The sequence below is a fragment of the Cibotium barometz genome, chromosome 35, assembly GCF_041138505.1.
Source record: "Cibotium barometz isolate CiBa-2024 chromosome 35, ASM4113850v1, whole genome shotgun sequence".
Taxonomy (NCBI): domain Eukaryota; kingdom Viridiplantae; phylum Streptophyta; class Polypodiopsida; order Cyatheales; family Cibotiaceae; genus Cibotium; species Cibotium barometz.
The window spans coordinates 44082969-44098963 of NC_141080.1; the positions used below are offsets into that span (position 1 = coordinate 44082969).

Here is a 15995-nt window from a genome sequence, read left to right on the forward strand (position 1 = left end):
AAGTTGGTGTCTCATCAAAGAGAACAACTAAATGAGACTAAAAAGTACAATAAACTGATTGTCCTAGAGTTATAAGAACAGAACTGCAAGACTTCGAGATGATACTGAGTAGAAAATACTGGAAAATACTGAAAAATGTATATCAGGTAGATGATCCGAGATGCTGATCAGTTGAAGTGTTGCCCTCTCCTTAGATCAAGTATCTCCGCCATGGGGTTGTCTAGAATGGAGAGGTCGTAGAAGCGAGGTAGGCGCCTCCGATGCTGCCGAGCAATAATGGGTCTGATCTGGCGATGGTGAGGATGCCGTGGTTGGGATCCTGGTGGGCGTGGCCGACGAGCACGACATAAGATAACTGCTCTATCAGTGGTGACTCCTTGGGAGTGTGGTCGGTGCCCTGATGGTCCAATGGAGGAGGTATCATGAAGTGTGTGGGCTGGGTTGTTGGTGCTGGTGCCGAAGAAATCTATTAGGTCCTCTGTCTAGGTACATCATGGCTTGGCCTCCTGTCTGCCAAGAGGGTCTCTCTGTGTCTCTTGAGCTCAAGCAGAAACAATCCCAGGCATCTCTGATCCTCAAACTCCATGACCCTGCGTAACGTCTTCAAAAGGCCAAAGTGACCTATGAGACCAAAGTTACAACCATGTGACATTTGATACACTGTCTGGAAAAGAAAAGAAAGAATTGAAGGTAAGTATCTAGCCCTACAATACATCAGTAGGGAGCATCCAGAAGCAGCAACTAGGGAGAGCGGGAAGCTAATGCTACTAGTCAACATGGGGTACATGAGTACATGGATACATGAATACATGAATACATGAATATGGGGGAGTACAAAAGTGACAGTGAGTACAACAGTATATGGCTGATGTGGTAATCATCCTAGGAGCTCTAGCATGGGTCTTCGTCGGATGGCCTCGATATCTGCCATAGTGAGATGCCTGGTCGGACGAGCCCGATGCCTCGCAATGATGCTCTGAATCCTCCGATGTAGGCACCATCTTTGATGTGAGGATCCATGAACCCTCGGGCGTCTGGATCTGCCCAACTGGATAGCTCTCTCAACTAGAGTCCCACCGGGTGCATGCTGTTGGGTTGTCGGCTGTGTGTCCCCCCGCAAGGGCCTATGAGACCAAAAGCAATACAATGGTACCATGGATATACTGAGCCATGGAAAACTGAAAGAAAAAGTAAAATGAAAACATCGGTGGACAGTACATGTGATCAACATATGATCCTGTGTAGAGTGAGATATGGTGTGATCAGCTAATGTCGATCATAGTTACCAGGGGACGGGGACGGGTGACAGGAACGGGGACGGGGACGGCTAAAGGTAGGGAACGGGGACGGGGGGTGGGGACGGCACTCAAAATTGTTAATTTTAGAGGAGTAAAGAATCAAGAATCAATAACAACAAGCTTTCTAACTCCAAAAGTTATGAATCATGATACACATTACATTTAAAATTAAATTACGCTACGAGGTGCAAGAGTCAAGAGTCAAGACTTGCAAAGTCGGAAAAGAAAGACTTTAAAGTTGATAACATTAAATAGATATACTCAAAAGATGTTGAGGCCTAGGCGATACAAAATATAAGTCACTCGCTCTCATACTCTGCGCTCCCAATAAGAGAGGTGCTAGCCTCATGATCATGAGTGCGTGAAGTGTGGATGGGGCTTGTGTCATCCGATGAAGGCTCATGATGAGAACCATCTGTCCCACCCTCCTGTGCAATAGTTGTAGCTGCCTCCTTTTGTTCCATCTCCCACTGTGTAAAAGTATCGGCATTGCATCTTGCACTCTTGCCAAGCATGCGCAAGTTTGCGCTAATGAAGACAAGATCATTAGCTCTTTCCACCCCAAGCCGATTTCTTTTCTTTGATGAAATGTGACTTCAGGAGGACCATAATTGCTCTAGGCAAGAAGAGCTAACGGACTGGCTCAAGATCCGGATCGCCAACTGTTGTAGCTCTGGTCCATCTGATCCGAAGTCCTCCCACCATAATGCTGCACCAACCTTGAATCTGTCCTGCTGTGCATCTGCACATCCATATGAGCCTTGAAATGCCCTGTAATTAGAGATCTGGTCTCTAATTTTGCGCCTGATTTCTGCATCCGGCGTGAGGCGATCCAAGATGAGTCTCCAACCGTTGCTCACCTCTTTATCACCCTCCTGCCCTTTTCCCTGAAATTCTGGGTCCACCATAAAAGCAGCTGCATGTAAAGGAGAGGAATATGAGCTCCATCTCGCCACACAAAGCGAGTGGATCTCCTCATATCTATCTACGTCTGGCTCAAGCTTCTCAAGACTCTCTATCATCTGGTCCATGGCTTCATATACTTTGCCGATGCATGGCTGCATAGCATCAACAATCCTGAGCAAGTGGACAATGGGATGCACCATGGCGTCAGTGCGCTTGAGGTCCTCCCAAAAATCAGCATCGTCGACCTTTTTCTTGCACGAAATCCCTACCTGTGTACGTGCAAAAGATGAGGAGCAAAACTCATCACTGATGAATAGTTGCCGCACGGCACCCTGACAATCCTTCAAGCGATGCAACATAAGAAAGTTGTATGCAAAGCGAGTGTCCGAGTACTTGAGAAGGACCTTTGTGGACCTCTTCCCAAACTCGGATCGAAGGTATGTGTGATTGTTGATGAAGGTCACAATTGCACATGCATCATCAATCACCGATTCAATCCATGACAATTTCCCAATATCTTTCAAAAGATTATTGAGACAATGTGCCATGCAAAAGAGACGGTGATGAGGATACATACTCTCAACAATAGCTCCCGTTGCCCTATTTGTCGCCTCACCATCCGTGACGAAACCGATCACACATTCGGGGCCGATAATCTCGATAGCACTACTCCACTCAGCAGCAAGTACATCCGCACTCTTTCCCGTCCCTAAAGCATCATGTGAGGAGACAAAGTACATCTCCCCCCGTGAGTATGCCACAAGGCCATGGATAGACCTTTTTTGCGTGTCACTCCATCCGTCTGCAATCAAAGAGACTCCATTGCGAGCCCATTGTCTCTTTGTGTTTACCGCCGCTTGCTCAACAAGGCATTTCTCCTTGTCAAAGCATAGTGGTCCGCAAGGTTTCAGAGGATGGAGGTGTGTAGTGACCGTACTCGCCAATCTTCTTCACCATCGTTTTGAAGTAGTGAAACCTATTTATCATTTCAAAAAGAAAGAGGGTAAGTAATTAGAATGGCAAAATGGTGATCCGTGAATCGTGACTCGTGAGACATGATGATGAAATCATGTGAGTGAAATACGTACCGTGCCACACGAAAAGCTATATGGTCATGAAAAAAGAAGCGGGCCACCGCGGCATCAACCTCCTCCTTCTTTTTGGGATCCCAACTCCCCTCAAGAGTACTTTGCCGACGAGAGAGAGAGGGTGGACTAGGTTGCGGCATTGAGAAGGCGGCTTGTGTGAAGCCACGAGTAGTGCCACGAGGAGGACGTGGTAGAGGGGTAGATGAAGATGCACCACCACCCGATGTAGAACCTGATGTTTGGGTTGGAGTGACATAAGTGTTGGGATCCACTCCACGCACCCTTTGGCTTGCATTCAAAGCTTGATGGGCGGCAAGCTTTGCAGGAAGCTCCTTTCTTATCTCCGGTGTGACCCGCTCACAAAATTTCACCTCATGACCGGGCTCATGCAACAAATGGGCCCTCACCCTATTGGCCCCACCCACACGCTTATATGGGCAAAGCTTGCATGTCCATGGACGTGCACCCCCCGCATGAGTAGGAGGCTCGAAGTTGACCTTATCCCACCATGACCACCCATCCGTTCTACTCCTACCGCCCGCACGAGAAGAGGATGCCATGAATAGTTAGTAACTTAGTAGTAGTCTAGTAGAAGAGGGTGGAGAGAGCTTAGAGGGTAGAGTAGGAGAAGAGGTAGAGGGAAGATTGAAGTAGTCTAGTAGAAGAGGGTGGAGAGAGCTTAGAGGGTAGAGTAGGAGAAGATTCAAGAGGTAGAGGGAAGATTGAAGTAGTTTAGTAGAAGAGGGTGGAGAGGAAGGTGGTGGAGTAGGAGAGGGAGATAGTGGAGAGGAAAGCTTGAGTAGGAGAGGGAGATGGTGGAGAGCCTAGAGGTACTCAAGTCTTGGAAGTTGGAAGGCTTGAGCAATGAGTAGAAGAGGAGTAGCATAAGCCCATTATATAGCATATGGCAGCTTTATCTCTCTCTCTCTCTCTCTCTCTCTCTCTCTCTCTCTGGAGGCACCCTCTCTCATTCTCACACGGACAGAGATTACCAGACTCATCCGTCAGGATTTAGTTCAGCTGGACATTAGGAGGACATGGATACAGCCGACTGAGGAGCTGGGCACGAAGATGGCTTTCTACAGAGAGCATTTTCTTCAGCTCACAGCAGATGGTTTTGTGATCAGACCCAGTTACATGGATGTACACTTGTCTCATGCAGTACGATGTGCTATTGGTCAGATTCGCACATCCTCACACCAGCTTGAGATTGAGATTGGCCGATATAGAGGTATACCAGCTGAGGCCAAGATATGCCGAGTATGCCATGGGGAGCCAGAGACAGAGCTGCATTATATATGCCATTGTACTGCATACTATGAGATACGTGGTCGTTTCCACTGTTTATTCAGAGAGGGTTTTGGGCCACTTTCCAGAGTCATGGGGTACCAGGACCAGAGGTGTTTGGGATTGTTCTTGCTTGAACTGCGGAGACATAGAGATAGCCTGCTTAGGTGCACAGAGAGCCACACTCAGAGGCACATTACAGATTTCTTTAGTCCAGCCATCACTGCGCCAGATGGACCACAGCAGCAGCAGGACATGGATACCGCCCACACCAGGGGTACACTGATTGATCGTGCGATTGAGCTTGGGTGGTCCAGACGCCCACGACTACGGAGGAGGGCATCCCAGCATAGACGGAGGTTGCAGCGGCAGATTCGGATTATTCTTGCGAGGCATGCGGGACACCCAGTCAGGGTGCTCACCACAGAGGATATTGAGGAGATCCGCCAGTGTCCGATGCGGCACATATTATGAGATGGAGGCACCTCCATAGTGTACCCCTCCGTCCCACATGATATTGTATCCCCTCACTATATTCCACTCACCTCCATAGCGTACCCCCCCCTCACTATATTCCAGTTCCAGTTTCATTTTCTAGGTGCCAGTAGTATCATCTTTATTTTTCATTTTCTGGGTTTTTTAAATCCAGACATTGTATCAGATCCACCATGATGTAACTTTTGGTCTCATAGGTCATTATGGCCTTTTGAAGAGGTTAATATAACATTTCATTTCATTTCATTTCTCTCTCTCTCTCTCTCTCTCTCTCTCTCTCTCTCTCTCTCTCTCTCTCTCTCTCTCTCTCTCTCTCTCTCTCTCTCTCAAACTCTCAAACGGCCAGCCGCCAACGGCTAGTAGCTGTTACCCGAAAAAAAACGGCTCGATTTTTGTATCCGTTGCGCCGTTGCAGACGTCCCCCCCATCCCCGGCTGACAACGTCCCGCCGTTTCCCCGAACGGGGACGCCCGTCCCCTTGTCACGTCCCGTCCCCTGGGCCGTCCTGCCTCCGTCCCGTTAGCTGCAATTAATCCGGGACGGCGTTCCCACGTCCCACGTGGGCGTCCCGCCGTCCCCCTGTCACTATGATGTCGATACCCACCTTGGCCAGAACCGATCTGATGGTGGAGTGAATGTCAGGCCATTGTGATGGGAGCGTGACATGTCGGCGGAGAACCTCACAAATCCGTCTCTGTGTGGTGGAGGGTCCTAATGCTCCGGGTCAGGGATGTCTGGCTGGTAGAATGGATCGAGCTTTCTCACTAAGAACTCCTTTGGGGCGTGGAGATGGAGTGTGGGTACGGGTGGTGGGCTTTGATGTGTAACTCGCGGCGGTTGCCCGGGGGACTAGGGCCTTTTGACACACTTGTTGATACCATCAATGCATATTAAAACATTTAAACATGGCCACAGTCTTAACACATATCCATCATCACTTTGCATAAAACATAAAAGCTAGACAAAACATCTACAAATGCTGAAAATGGAGCTTGCACGTGTGACACCGCATAGAGGTCGGAATGGGCCGACCCCCCCCTTGGAGTATTTTATTACCCAAGGAGAATAATATCATGTACAAGCTTTGAGGGCCTTACTCTCCCCACGGGAGATGCCGGATTATCCCTATACAAATGCCATAACACAACCCAACAAAAGGCTACCAAGCCGAAACATAGGCTGTAGAAATGCGAGCCAACAATATAATCCATATACCTCCGTGTGGGTACTAATTCTTCCCCAAAAACCATGGGTCTTCATGCAATAGATCTGGTACAGCAAGTACAACTCTCCATTCAGCCGGTACAGCAGGTACAATGGCTGGTATAGCAAGTACAGTGGCTGGTACAATAGGTAGAGTGGTTGGTACAGCCGGTACGGTGGCTGGTACAGCAAGTACAACAAGTACAAATGCTGGTACAATAGGTACAATGGTTGGTACAGCCGGTACGATGGCTGGTACAGCAAGTACAACAAGTACAAATGTAGTACAATGGCTATCATAATAAATGATTAAATACCCTTGCCTTCAGTATTTCTTCGCGATGGAAGCCTCCAAAACAGTCCCCACAACAGCCGGTATTCTTCATGGGCAGCCTTCAAGGGAGAGAGAAAGAGAGTAGCCATCATTAGGGCAGCCTGTAACGGTGGTAGAGGCTAGTGTGCAGCAAGAGAGCCTCCATTAATGAAGAGAGAGGGCTCCAGTTTATAGATTTGGACCTCCCATGAGCTAAAATGGCAAGAGAAGGCTACAATGACAAGTGGAGAGCCACACAATAGCTGAAGTGACAAGTGTGAGGCCACTTGTCTCACTTTGATCCACTTTCTAACAAATGTCAGGCCACTTGTCTTACTTTGGTCCACCTCCTTGCCACATGTCCCAATCTAAGAGATGGGTCCTTCCAGAAACTTTATCTCTAAAAATATCCCAACTGATAGACATTTGGTCATAGGCACTTTGCCAACTCTTGGTATCTGCTCAATTCCAGATGTAATGACGCGAACAGAATTTCCATCGGAGTCGGGCCAAAAATAGCAACTCTCCTAAATTTTAGGAGTGTGGTCCTTTGTATTCTAGGATAATCCCCCATTCCCAAAGCTTGTACTTTCCAAATATTTAAACATCTTGGAGTCCACCAGACCCCTTTCAGACTGGGAAACGTCCAGGCTGGTGACATGATGTCATAGTAGAGGAATTGTTGTGGGCAGTAGATTCCGATGTGGATGTATGTACCACAAAGAAATCTGTGATGGCTCTCTGTGAGGTTTCCTGTCGGAGCCGTGGCTGTCTCTCAGCATGCTGCCTCAACACTACATCCCTGTGTCGTCTGAGCTCCATCAAGTACATGCCCAGGCACCTCTGATCCTCAAACTGTATCACCTGTTTGAGTGGTCCGAATCCCTCTCGGAAGAGGCAATGGAATCTCTCCCATATCTCATAGTAAGGCACGCAACTGAGCATATAATGGGCCTCATCCTCTACTGCTCCCGTGATGCATACTGTGCATGTCCTCTCCTCATGTGGGATATCCTCAGCTCTGCCAGTCTCTACTTTGAGGCGGTGGGAGGATACCCTGAGCTGGCCGATCGTGATACGCATGGCATGTGACATGTGTATCTGTATGTATCCCGGGATTTCAAAGAATCCCTCCTCGGAGAGTCTCAAGAAGTGATCTCTGTAGAACTCACACTTCTTACCAATCTCTACTAAAGGCCCAATGGGCCTATGAGACCACAGTGATACAATAATGTCCACCGCATATCTTATCATGAAATGGAAAATAAAACAGAAAGAAAACATAAACATAGCTATCTCACTGGGGTGATACAAAACTATCCACTAATGAGAAAGAAAGAAAGAAAGATATATTAACGTCTACGAGAGGCCAAAGTCGGCCTATGAGACAAAAAAATAATACAACTGTGTTCTTCCGGTCATCGGAAGAAAAGAAACAAAAGAAAAAGTGTGCATGTGTCTGGATACAACTGTGAATCATCATGGATCGGTGGAGCCCATATACAAACAATATAAGGGGGGTGGGGATGTGGATGGAGTGCTAAGGCAAGATGCATCTCTATATGCTGAAGGGGTAGTACAAGCATGCTATGCAGAGTTATGTCTAACTCCATCCAGTGCCATAAGAGGGATATAAGATATCATACATCGCCGATGCTGAGGCTGTGAATGGCATGAACATGTACCCTGAGTCTGAATGAAAGCGAGCTAGCCTCTCCTGTGTCTCCATCTGGTGTCTCATTCAGATAGCTGCTATCTCTCGGTGACGGAGTCGGGGTGCTCTATGTCCAGTCTGTCTTGGTCTCCTCCTGGCTCTCAATTCCTCTGACCAAAATGTTACATCATGTCCCATGGAATACATCATCATGGTACTGAAAGTAAAACTAAAAGAAAATATACGTTGTGAGGAGAATCTCAAGCCCACTCCAAATCTGATGTATAGATTGATGCAATGTATGTATGATGGCGTGTGGTGAATCCAAGGTGTCGTGGCAGCTGAGGGAAAAAGTGCAGGTGCGCAAAGGAGAAAGGAAACTGTATGGAAGATCGAGTGAACCGGGCTACACATGTTTTTGAAGAAAATCAAAGCGGCGACGGGGTTCAAGAAGGGCAGTTAAGTTTTTGGTGAAGGACTGTCCAAGTAGAGGTGGTTCGTGTTACCACAAGAGAGTGGAAAGGGACTTCAGTAGAGTGGACTCTTGCAAGATGATTTGTTTTTGCTGAAGGCTGTAGGCTGCAAGCTGGAGTTCTTGCAGCTTGTAGATAGAAGGACAGGGCAATGGGAGAAGGTTTGTTTGAGCCAGAGCAGAGGGAGAGCTGAAGACGAAGAGGACCTGCTAGGAGGTGAGTTCCCTAGGGCCTCTGTGCAGCGCCTCCATTAGATACTTAGCCTAGTCTAGATCTTGCTCATCTGTACCTGCTGTCAGTCAGTTGGATGTTGTTTGTCATGGATGAAGATGATGTAGCTGAGACCCCTAAAAGTTTTCTGAGTTTTTCTTCTATTTTCTTACAGCCCCAAGTCTCAGCGATGTTGAGATTGTTTGTTTTCTGTGTGATTTGATGAGATTTTGAGTCATGGTGCTATATTTGTGTTGTTTTTATTGAGAATATGGAGGAGGAACACCATGAGTGCCAATCTATAGTCTGCTGTTCTAGAACAAAGTCAGTCACCTTCATTAGAGAGGCTAGAGTGAGTCAGTTAAGCATCAGTTTTTGTCCGTTGTGTGTATAGAGGGTGAGAACTAGTCTATCTGGGTTGAGTGGAGCCTATTTTGTGTTTGGTCCAACAGCTAGAGGACTGTCAGCAGTCAGCAGTCAGAAGGACAAGTGGGATGAAGGCGTATGAGTCAATAGGCAGTCAGTTGCTGTCAGCTGAGGGTGTGTTGGGCTGGATCCTGGTGAGTTCTGAGGTGCGTGAGGGTTTGGTGATGTTAAAGGACACTGGGGTGAAGAATTCTGTGTCAGCAGAGTCAGTTGTCAGCTAGGCCAGATCTGGGTCAAAGAAGTGTCAGCAGAGGGCAACTGACTAGTTCAGAGAGGCTCTAAGGGTTAGAGCTTGAGATTAGATGATGTGTGAGGAGGGCTGAAGAGCCTGGAGGACGTTGAGAACAAGCGTTAGCATTTTGTGTTAGATTTCGGACAGTTGTGGGTTAGCTGGGGTGTATCCAGGTCAGAAGGTCAGTAGGGAGTTAGCAGGGGAGTGGTGACAAGTTCAGTGTAGTCTTGGAGCAAGGTTTTGAGGCTGGTTGAGATTGGAGGACATTCTGGGAGAGATTTCTGATGGGGGTGAGCAGTCTGCTTCCGAATCAGGTTACAGCCAGAATGTGATCTGTTCTATGTCAGTTGGAGTGGATTTTGATCAGTTGGATGTCAGCTGAGGTCAACTGAGGCTTGTAGGTGATTGATCAAAGCTTTTGAAGGTTAGTGCTGACTTGGGAGGACAGCTGGGCCAGATAGGGTGGTCGGGAGGGTGTTGAGGTGTCCGGTGGTGTCAGTTCGAGGGCTGAGAACAGTTGCTGATTTTATTGGTGCCCTTGGAGCTGGGATTTTAGTGTTCCGAACTTCCCCAGTTTTGATCCCATTGTGTATTCTTCTTGTGTGCCTGTAGGTGGTGTATCCAATAATATCTTGTGTAGGGTGCTGCAACATGGTACCCAATGTAGTGAGGCTAACAGGGTAGGAGAAAGTCATGCAATGGTGTGAAATGATGGCTTTGAACCTCCCGAAGTAACGTGAGCGTGGGTGACAACCACTATGTCGGGGGCATCGGGCTTTGCATAGCTCGGTGACTCTGTCTAATGTCACTTCTCTTGCATCAGCCGGGAGGTCGGGGGGAGTGGGTGGATTTGCTCTCGGGGCTCTAGTCTGGAAGAAGTTAGTGAGAGCTCTTTGTGTTGGTCCTCGGGCGAGTGCAGCTGATCTGCGCCGCAGTAGGGATTCCTTGTGTCTGGAAGAAAGAGCCCCGGGCATCTCTGGTCTAGAAAATCCATGATTCTAGAGTGTGGTCCAAATCCCTCTCAGAAGAGGCAGTAAAACCTGCCCCTGATCTCATAGTATACTAGGCATCTGCATATATAATGAGCCTTTGTCTCAGCCTCTGTATGGCAACACTAGCATGTTGTCCTTTGGTGCAATTGCTCTCGGCCCATATCTGGCTGTCTCCACTCTCAACTGGTGGGATGAGGTGTGAATCTGTCCAATTGCACACCGCACCCTGAATGAGAGATGTGTATCCATGTAGTGCGGGTGATGAAGCCGTACTCTGTCATGTGGAGAAGATGGTCTTTGTAGAAAGCCATCTTCGTCCCTAGGGGTTGGAGGGGTGGATGCCAGGTCCTCTGAATATCCAATCTCACAATGTCCCTCCTGATTACCTTGTTCGGTTCTGTGTGGCTGAGGGCAAAGTAAGGGGTCTCTATGCTGTACTGAAACGGTGGGAGTGCCCCCATTTGCATGCCATGCATACCAAATCAAGTGCTCACCTATTCATACCAACACTGCGTGTCTCCATCAAGTGCCAGTTGTCTCGAGGACTCTAGGGCAAGCTGGGGGTATCTATCGAGTGGGAGCTCCCATAATCTGTGCCAGTATGTCACTGTCTGGGAAAGAGCCTCTATTACAATAGGGGAAGCCCCCATCTCCGCTCGCACAATCTCATGTGGCACTGAAGGCTTTTTTTATGATCATGTGCGAGATCATCACTCGTGGCCCATCATATACCTCTCCTGTATGTGTTGCAGCTGACTCTTCTCCGTCTCCTCCTGTGGTATAAATTGGGACCCCAAATGGGAGCTCCATACAATAACGTGGGTGTGACTAATGTGTCAAACAGCCAGAGCTTCTTCCTGTGCTTCTCGAACTGTATTTGTGAGCAATGCCTCTCAAGTGAGCCCAGAGCTGCATACCCTTGCATCAATCTGGCTTTGGCTGCTTTCTGCATAGAGAACTGAGGCCCAGAAAAGGTGATCCCAAGATAGACATAAGAGGCCACATACTTCATGGGCTGCCCACTACATGTAAACTGAGGTGCAGATCTGCCTACCCATTGTGGGGATTGTTAAAGATCATAACCTTGGTCTTCCCAAGGTTCACCGTGAGGTCCCGATCCTTGCAAAAAGCTTCTAATGCATCCAAGTGCCTCTGCAGCCCCTCTGGTGAATCAGAGATAAGGACAATGTCATCTGCGTACAATAAGATAGGTATCAAGACTCCTGCCAACGATGCTCCTGGTCTTCCCTGTCTATCGATGTAGTCAGATATCTCATCAATGTATAGCCCAAAGAGAGTAGGAGACAGGGGGCAGCCCTGTTTCACTCCGATAGTGCTGTGTATGACATCTGAGTCACACCCCGGGGGCCTGTACTCTGCCAGTGATGGACTCGTACAGTGTGAGGATCCCATGAAGCACAGCATATCTGCTGGTACTCCCATATCCTGCAGTCTCATCATCAATCTGGCTCGTGGAGCCCTAAGAACTAGATCCTTTGCAAAAAATGGGTAACATTGACGAGGAGGAATTGCAAGATGTCTAGGGAGACTCTGAGGAGGCAATGAGGACCGGAAGGGTTGGGAGCCCAGTTGCCCTTGTGACAGTGGCAGCTGCCATGTTGGGCTGGAGAACTTGGCTCAAAGAGCGCCAATTTGCTGGAAGAGTAGCCAGATACTCGGGAAGACTGGGAAAGCAAACTGAGACCGGGAATCTGCCAACGGGTGTGAGTTCGGTGAGAAGCCTTGCACCCATCTGGTGAAGTACACAAGGGAGACTGATATTGCAACAGGGTTTGATGATAAGGTCGTCTCCATGAGGGGTGGCCGTGCTAACCTCTATCTGGTCCTGCTGGGTGGGCTGGGGGAGGGGGGGGGGTGGGGGGGGGTGTGGTTGTGCATCCAGGTCGTCACTTGTGGGGCTCACATTGGGTGTTCCTTGCTTGAGCAGTGTGACGAGCGCATGCTTGGGCCAGGTGGCCCATGCGTTGGCAAATGAAACCTGCCCAAGGAGCACTAAGAACTAGACCCTCTGCAAGAAATGGGTGCCGTTGAATGTGAGGAATCGCAAGATGCCTAGGGAGACTCTCCAGAGAGGCAATAAGGACCCAAAGCGTTGGGAGCCCAGCTGCCCTCACGACAGTGACAGCCGCCTTGTGGGGCTCGAGAACTTGGCCCAAAGAGCGCCAATTCGCTGGACGAAGAGCCAGATATTCGTTGGGAAGATGGGAAAAGCAAACTGAGACCGGGACGCTGCTAAGGGGTGAGTTCGGAAAGAAGCCTTGCACCCATCTGGTGAAGTACTCCAAGGGAGACTCCATTGCAATGAGGCTTGATGACAAGTTTGTCTCCGTGGGTGTGGCCATGCTGAACTCTATCTAGTCGTATCCACTGTTGAGAAATTGGACATCCATGTGGCATCCTTGCTTACTGATAATGGCGGCTTGCAGGAGATCTCAGATCTGTCCCTGCCTTTCACCCCTGCTTCATTCCATTAATTAAAGTCTGAATGCTCTAAGTTCTCATTGACACTTGACAACCCAAAGTGAATCCCATAACCAGTTTGTAGGGTGTTTGCTGGCTGAACTGAAGGAAGACTCTTGCTGCACTTCCAGGCAAATGTGGAGGGACGGGAGAGGTGTAGAATGCAAAGGGTGGCCTGGGGAATGCTTCTCTTGGGCCCAAGCTTGTGATTCCACTGCACAAAGCTGGTCCAGTTGCTCATGACGTGCTTTTTCCTAATATTTTTATTATTTACAAATACAAGGCTAAACCATAATGCTTTGCTGGCCCTGTTCACATCCCCTGCCCAGCTTGCGTGCGTGTGGGTGCCATGCCTGCTGCCCATGCAGCCGGACCTGATCCCACCTGCATCTCATGTGAAAGCACTTCATCCGTAGGCAGCCTGTCCTTGACGGAGTCTGCCACCCATGTCCAAACTCCCAAAACTTGTTTTTATCTGAACACTGTCTGGGGAAAGATGTGTCACCCTGAATGGAATCACATACTGGAGGTTTGGTGATGTGTCTTTGCTAGAAGTGGTCAACTGTGCCATCTTCTCCTGGACCTTCTTGTGGCGGATATATATATATATATATATATATATATATATATATATATATATATATATTGGTAACACATCCAGACTTGAGAGTCTCCTTGATTCCATGCTTACTATGGGTGAAATGAATATATATTTTGGTAACGCATTCAGACTCGAGAGTTTCCTTGATTTCATGTTTACTATGGGTGCAGATTATCTATGAGATCAATCTTGTTTTTCTTGAAGAAGTTAAAAAAAAGGTGGGATCCGATTTCGGTCGCCTGTCCCGTTTGTCCATAGTCGAAGAAGGATCTGTGAAGGTAAGTTCCATTGTTGTTTTACACTTTTATGTGGCTTGATTTCACTTTTTGTTTATGTGTTTTAATCATGTAGTGCAGACCATTCGCATGGGAAATTTGGCCCTTGTGGCATGCCACTCGATCAATGCAGTCTCCCAAATGCATTCAAGCTATGTAAAATCCGTGCTTTTAAAGGTAAGTAACATTTGTATGTTGATGCTTGCAGCTTTCTACATGCACACGGTTTTATTTAGTTTTGTAAGTTCATATTGAATATGAGGTCTAGTTTGAATTGAAGTTGAGCTGTCAGGGAGTGTTTTTTTTTAAAATTTGGCAGTAGCGCTCTGCAGGATTTCTATAGCATCTGGCCCCACAAGTTTCAGAACAAAACGAATGGCGTTACACAGGTTAGCTCCAGCTCCTTATAACTTTTCTGTTAGATTTTGACCCTAAAGTGAGTGGGAATTTTAAACATAAGACCATGAGGCAAAAGACCATAAATTGAATCTCGTCTGTTAGATGAAGTTTAGTTTTATGGAGGCCATATATATATATATATATCTATATTTTGCAAGAAAGAGACTTCTATGAAGTATGACAGAATCAATACAAAACCATGGCTAGAAGCCGGAAATCCTTATCACAGAGTGTAAGGTAATTGCAGCTAGTCAGGGGCGCAGTGATGCCAAGAGAAACGCGCTAAGCGTCATAAATGTGGGTGCCCTCAATTGCCTCGGTACATCTAGCCCTCCATATTTGCCAGGCAGTGATGCTGGCAATAATCTCCAAGGTGGTATCAAGTGTTCCCAAGGACGGTATGACATGGGATCGAGGAACAGCTTGCAGCTCTAGGCCATCCGCCCGTGGATCATGATGCCGGAGTCACGTTCCCTGCCCTCAAAGGAAACCCATGGTCCTCGCCTTCAAAGAAAACCTGTGGTCTAGACTGAGTGAGGCCATAAGGTTTAAAAGCACATTGCCTTTAAATCTCTCTCTATATTAAAGTCAGCAAATAGGCATTGTTCAGAATAGCTCCACCACAATGATCCATGTCATTCTCATCTATTTATACTATAATCTGTTCTGTGTGTTCTGCGGGACTAGTTGCAAGATCTATGTTGGAGCTTTTATGAGAGCTCTTTAATGGATGCTTTTTCTTCAACCCATTAGTTGTTACAAGTTGCTAATGAGATTGTGCCATCTTTCCATGCTTATACCCCACAAGCTTGTCTATCATTCAACCTGCAAGGCCACTCTCTACACCACCTCATCTACGGCTCACGCTTCTCCCATGCTGCCCATGGTGCGTGTCACCAGAATGGCCATCAATGGATTTTGTTGACATCCATGTACAAGCTATTGGTAATGGGGGATTATCCAATACAAAGCACATAGTGACTTTGAGCTTGCTCTAGGTAACTTGAGAGAATGTCTCTGAAGACATGTATTTGTTGGTGTGGTCATTTGGACCTAGGAATGTTCAATGCATGAGAAAGCACCACCAAGGGACAATTCTTTCACTTCTAAAAGAGGATAAAGACAACAAAGAAAGACTAGCTGTTAATTGGCAATTCAGAGTGGTAATGCTTTTGAATGACATAACTTGTGTTTTTGTGCTGTTGTAGCGTCGATGGCTTGCATTTGGAAACCCTTCACTTCGAGAAGTAATCACGAAGTGGCTTGGCACCGAGGCATGGATAAAGGACCTGGACATTGTCGCTGGCCTACGCCAACATGCAAGCGATTTGCAGCTTCATGAAGAGTGGAAGCAGGTCCCTTTTTTTATTTCCTTGATCAAAGCCGACTAGAAAAGAAATGTTCTTAATGAAGCTACCTTTTTCATAGCTACAAAGTCGCCAAAGATGATGCTTTGTGCAAAATCAAGGTTATGCAGGTGTGTGCTGACTTTTGATACCATCATGTGTGCAGGCTCGCCGACAAAACAAGCAGAGACTAGCTCAATACATATACAAAATAAGTGGTGTCAAGGTACATAATTGATGCATTTGGCCATTTATCTGCTATGCTGTATGCAATGCTTTAGTGCCTTTACCTATCATCCCCCTTCCATGTGCAAGT

At 47.4% G+C, this 15995-nt stretch overlaps 1 protein-coding gene across 2 annotated transcripts in view; it reads left to right on the forward strand.

Moving 5' to 3' along the window:
* Positions 1-15995, forward strand: part of LOC147618486 (uncharacterized) — a 129660-nt gene that overhangs the window by 89542 nt on the left and 24123 nt on the right. For both annotated transcript variants that reach the window (XM_086774916.1, XM_086774917.1), the window contains exons 11-15: positions 13830-13937; positions 14016-14111; positions 14267-14323; positions 15542-15688; positions 15846-15905. In XM_086774916.1, the coding sequence (XP_086631042.1) occupies positions 13830-13937; positions 14016-14111; positions 14267-14323; positions 15542-15688; positions 15846-15905 (468 nt within the window). The remainder of the gene's footprint in view (positions 1-13829; positions 13938-14015; positions 14112-14266; positions 14324-15541; positions 15689-15845; positions 15906-15995) is intronic.